The 4,983-nt window shown below is 47.6% G+C and overlaps 3 protein-coding genes across 3 annotated transcripts in view; 1 reads left to right on the top strand and 2 right to left on the bottom strand.

Moving 5' to 3' along the window:
* Positions 1 to 301: 301 nt before the first annotated feature.
* On the bottom strand, positions 302 to 528 carry PHALS_06754 (uncharacterized protein; the record flags this gene model as incomplete). Its single annotated transcript, XM_024720099.1, has 2 exons — positions 302 to 328; positions 397 to 528. 2 exons carry the CDS (start codon positions 526 to 528, stop codon positions 302 to 304), a joined length of 159 nt encoding a protein of 52 aa, XP_024585333.1.
* A 145-nt stretch (positions 529 to 673) lies between these two features.
* PHALS_06753 (reverse transcriptase) lies at positions 674 to 1,153 on the top strand (the record flags this gene model as incomplete). The annotated part of the gene is made up of 1 exon (XM_024720098.1): positions 674 to 1,153. One exon carries the CDS (start codon positions 674 to 676, stop codon positions 1,151 to 1,153), a length of 480 nt encoding a protein of 159 aa, XP_024585332.1.
* Positions 1,154 to 4,933: 3,780 nt separating this feature from the next.
* PHALS_06752 (uncharacterized protein) overlaps positions 4,934 to 4,983 on the bottom strand; it is a gene marked incomplete at both ends in the record, with an annotated part of 678 nt that continues 628 nt past the window's right edge. Inside the window, one exon of the mRNA XM_024720097.1 lies at positions 4,934 to 4,983. This exon is cut by the window's right edge and continues 628 nt beyond it. Within this exon, the coding sequence (XP_024585331.1) occupies positions 4,934 to 4,983 (50 nt within the window).

Raw genomic sequence — 4,983 nt, 5'->3', positions numbered from 1 at the left:
GGTGCTACTGAAAGTGCCTCACCAGCGTAATCTCAATATTGTGAGCGCATTCGGGTGAATGATTACTGCTTAACTTTGGCCGTTAGCTTTTTTTTGACGGTTGCATATTTTGTGGCTAAGCACGAGAATCTTAACTCCTTTAATGTCTTTGGATGGTAGACTTAGGTTTTGGTTTCATTTTGACTTGTCTGTCTGTCAATCCACACAATTTCTAATCTACTTGGGTGACGCACCCAATTGCCTTGCTGGTGTCTTTGTATTCGTCTCTGTATCCTTCCCAAAATATTTTCGTAGCTATCATTTACTTTTCCACCACCTTCGCTGTTTCCTCATCACACCGAATCCTGACGTATATCTGCCGTAACCACTTAGTACTTACTACTCGCCACTCCGTACCTGCCGCCGACTCGTAAGCCCCGCGTGGACACAAACTCTAACAGAAACATCGAGGGGTGTGATCTGTGTAGTAGACACCTGAATCCCTAACATCGTGTACTTTAACTTTGGGATATTTGAACCTTCAATCATAGATTTGGAACCACCATGCGTTAACTCATTTACAAAATATGTTACTTCGAAGCCGTATGATATCTGCAATACGCAGGGCGTCGACCCTGACCCTGGGTGTGTCTACGTAGACGATACCGCGCAGCTATACACCCATGTCAACGATATGATGGGGATGGACGACGGCGACGTCGTCCTCGAGGCTAATCCAGCGGTGGATGCTCTTCTTGAGTTGGACGAGATGTCATTCGAAGAGTTTGGATGTGTCTTGAAGGCAGGCGATTTAGCCGAATTGGTCATTAAACGACCAAATGAGGAGATTAACTCGTTGTCGCTTCAGAATGAAGCTGTCCTGGAGGACATTAAGAGGTTGCTGAACGCACAAGGTGGACCGTCGATTCTTATAGGTGTTAAGGATCTGTACTATTCTTTGGTAAAGGAATTTCAAGACGTCGTCTCCAAAGACCCGCCGACGGTCCTACCTCCGGACCGAGGTGTGCGTCATGAGATTGACCTGGTTCAGAGAGCCAAATACTGCGTGACACGCCAATGGCCGCTGCCAAAGGAGCAGTGTGACGTCATTGAGGCCTTTTTCCATGCAAAGCACGAGGCAAAAATGGTGCGTGAGATCAAGTCTCCCATTTGACACCCTCGTTTTGTATCCGGAAGGCAAACGGCAAGTGGCGTATCGTTTACGCTTACAATAACTCAATCGCTGCAACCATTCCGGCACAAATGCTGATTCCTAGAAAGGGGGTTCTCCAGAACAATATGGTTGGTTATACATAGTAGAGTGCACTCGACTTGATCGATAAATATTACTAATTGTTCATGAGAACGAGTGATATTCCACTGACAGCGGTGGGTACTCCGACCGGCATGCTATAGGAGTGGCTGGTGATGACTAAGGGCGGTCAAATGAGCCAGCAACATTTTTTTGTCTAGTGACGCAGTTTGTTCAGTCCCACGGGGCGTATGCAAACATACCTCGACGACATATCGTTCACAGTCGTGCGAGAATGGGAGGACAGATGAGGAATACCAAATTGTTCCTTTGAGAGCTGTGCTCGAGTGCATGCGCACGAATAAGCCGTATGCAAAGGCAGGAAAATGCATCTTCGGTGCTGGACATCCCTTTCAGGGTGCTTCTTCGAGAAGCACGGCCTTTGAGCTGATCCCACTGAGGTCGAGGGCATTGCGTACTGGCCGGTCCCAAAGAATCAAAAGGACTTGCGCATGTGGCTTGGCCTCGCCAACTACTTGGACAAGTGTAGCGCAAATTATGCGGAAATGACACGGCCATTGTCGAATCTTCTAAAGAAAAATACGGAATGGATTTGGGACACCGAGCATTAGAAGGGTCAAAGACAGCCTCCATCTGCACCGATACTGGCGTTGCCAGACCTCGATCGTCTTCTTAATTCGTCTGTGACGCTTCGGACTTTGCCATCGGCTGTGCACTTCTATAAGCAGACGCCGAGGGACAAAGTTGGGTAATCGCATTGGAATTTTGTCAGCTAAAAATTGCAGAGAGGAACTACCCAATCCACGACAAAGGATTACTTGCGATGAAGTATGCACCTGTCAAGTTCAGGGTGCACCTGCTTGGCTCAGTGTCTTTTGTGATCTACACAGATCATGCGCCACTGAGCACTGCGACTCAGTCACCTAACCTCTCGCATAGGATGGCCCGGTGGCTCCCCTTCTTCGCAGTATATAAGTTTGAGGTAAGGTATATGCTAGGATAGAAGAATGCTTTGGCTGATGCGTTGTTACGCAGACCGGATTATGAGCTTGCTCATGTCACGACGGTGACGTTGCCAGTGACGGATTCGATCCGCACCATATACTCGGGTGATGATACGGGTGTAGCGCTGCTACGGGACCTCGGGAGTAAGGAGTTTGAAAACTCGAACAAGAGTTTGTCATCGTGACTGCGCGCACAGTTGCGTAAATATTCGTTGAATAGAGATCGCTCTATTACAGCACTGACTCGACGGATACGCCACGACTTGTCGATGAGGACATAAAGTACTGTATCCTCTATGAGGCCCACGACGCCCCAATCAGTGGTCATTTCGGCCGTGAAAAGACATACAGCTCTGTGAGCTGCCTCTATTGGTGGCTCTAACTGTACAAATGGACGAGCACATATGTTCGCACGTGTGAGACGTGTCAAAGGGTGAAACTCTCTCCAAATGCGGCAGCGCTGCTGGCCAGCTTACCGGTACCCTTCGGGTGTTGGCAGTTCATAAGTTTAGACGTTGGGTTTGGCCTGCTGAAGGACTCGACGGGCAATATGGGTCTGGTGTTCTATGTGGACCATTTGAGCAAGATGGCTCATCTTGCGGCAGTGTTGGACACCATTGACGATGTGGGTACAGCGACGCAGTTTATCGTTCGTGTCTTTCGACAACATGGGCTCCAGAAGTCAATTGTCTCTGATGGAGACCCACATTTCACTGAGAAGGTTTGGTCTTCAATCTTCACCGTGCTGGGTACCAAGTTGACTATGTCAACAGCGGACCATCCGCAGACCGATGGTCAGACTGAGCGCGTAAATCGCGTCGTTTAAGACATTTTACGCAACGTCTGCACCAAGACGCCGAAGTGCTGGAGCGGTTCAATGCCACTTGTGGTGTTCCCTCTAAACAATACAGTGCATTCATCTACCGGCTACACGCCATTCTACGTGAACGGACTTGTGTATCCTCGCGTCCTACTGACACCACCACCCCATGGCTTAGGGCTTAGTGGGGAAGGAGTAGCCAAACAGCTAGCTGATGTCAGCCTCCTCTCTGCTTGTAAAATATCGATGACTTCTTAAACTTTCCTACAAGACGTTCGCGATGCGGTGGCTGAAAGCCAAGACATGCAGAAAGAAGCAGAAGAATTGCTGGAAATATCAACGATGAAAACCTGTGTTTTAGATGCTAAAACCTTTCTCCCCATGCAACCTCTGCTGTCTCTAAGACAAAGCTCTGTTAATTTTTTTATTGAACCTTTAAGGTCGTTGCTGAGCAAGGCGTTGCATATACGCTGAACCTTCCGAGAAGAGTACGCACCCACCCGGATGTGGGCTTGTCTAAGCCGTACCGGGACCCTGCGCTAGTGAACGCGGAGTCGTTGGTGCTGTGCGGCAGTTCTGATCTCAGCAAATATACATCCATACGATATCCGCTTTTTTTTGCATTTCTCAGTTGAGACGGATCCTTACTGCCACTGCCTTCCTTGATTTTGCCAGTCGGTAGCATCATTACGCAACAGTCCAAACAATCCCATGCCTGAAACAGACCTATTGCAGCTATTTCTGCGCAAAATTTGTTTTTGCTTCCTAGTGGAGATAAGGATTCTGAGTCACAAAAGCTCTAGCATGAGTGAAGGGAATCCCAATCGGGGTTTTCGCCCTCCAGTCAACCCTTGTCTCAACTGACATCATACATAGTAAAATATTATATCAAAATAACCTCCATACGAGACTCAGCTTTTACAGGTAGCCAAGCATAACATTTGACACTTTTGCGAGTGTCCCGTTCAAAAGCGCACATATATTATATTCACATCTGGCGTCTTCAATGCCTCCAAAACCAGTCTTCATTTTGGTAGTCGCGCGTCGTGCGCAGATACACGACGCTCCTATATCTATCAGGATCTTCCATAGTCCGGAACCTTAATATCAACGGTGAGCACCCCGAAGCTGTGAACCTCACGTCACTCGGAGAAAGCAGCTATTTCTAGACCCGGGCTCAATTGATTACAATCTTTACATGTACAATCAAACTCAACTCTGCTCTGCGATCTATTGGGAGCGCTACATTAATCAGACCTACGCGAGAGCTCAACCTTCTCATCTGAGAGCAAAGGGAAAACACAAGACGCAGATGGTTTTTGTTTCAGCAAAAGAAACACCAGTGCGTACAACGGCGATACTTGATAACCAAAATATCTCGTTCTTATACATGCATAACTGATATTTACTGCTTCTTACGCGCTCGTATAGCTTTCAATTTCAGAATACTATCCAGTTCTTGGCATGGAAGTTGTACTTAGCATGCAATGTGACACCTGCCACGCTCCGGAAAATATAAGGCGAATCGTGAAGGCCACAGCTCGAGCCACACCAGTTTAAGAGTTTCCACGAAACAAACGGCGACAGCTAAAAAATGTGTATTTCACCATAGCTTCTGGATGTTGTCCCTGATTAAATCCGCTGTATCTCGCTTTCTTGACGGGTCGACAAGAATGTCAAATGTATTCAGTGCGACTACTAAAGCTGTGCGAACGCTTGTGATATCCAAGCTTGGAAGCTGCGCGCTAGATTGGACCTCAATACGCAGTAACTCAGATAAATAGGCGATATTGGTATGGGAAATTCGATGCGTCTAACGGCACATACGCTGTTGCTCCGTGGGGAGCATGACCAGATTCACCGCCATCTTGATATGACGGATACATTTTCTTCGTTCTTGGCCCTCT

The sequence above is a fragment of the Plasmopara halstedii genome, assembly GCF_900000015.1.
Source record: "Plasmopara halstedii genome assembly, contig: Scaffold_3060, whole genome shotgun sequence".
Classification (NCBI taxonomy): Eukaryota; Oomycota; class Peronosporomycetes; order Peronosporales; family Peronosporaceae; genus Plasmopara; species Plasmopara halstedii.
The sequence above is the reverse complement of the archived record's forward strand: the minus strand, read 5'-3'. Positions and strand labels throughout refer to the sequence as shown.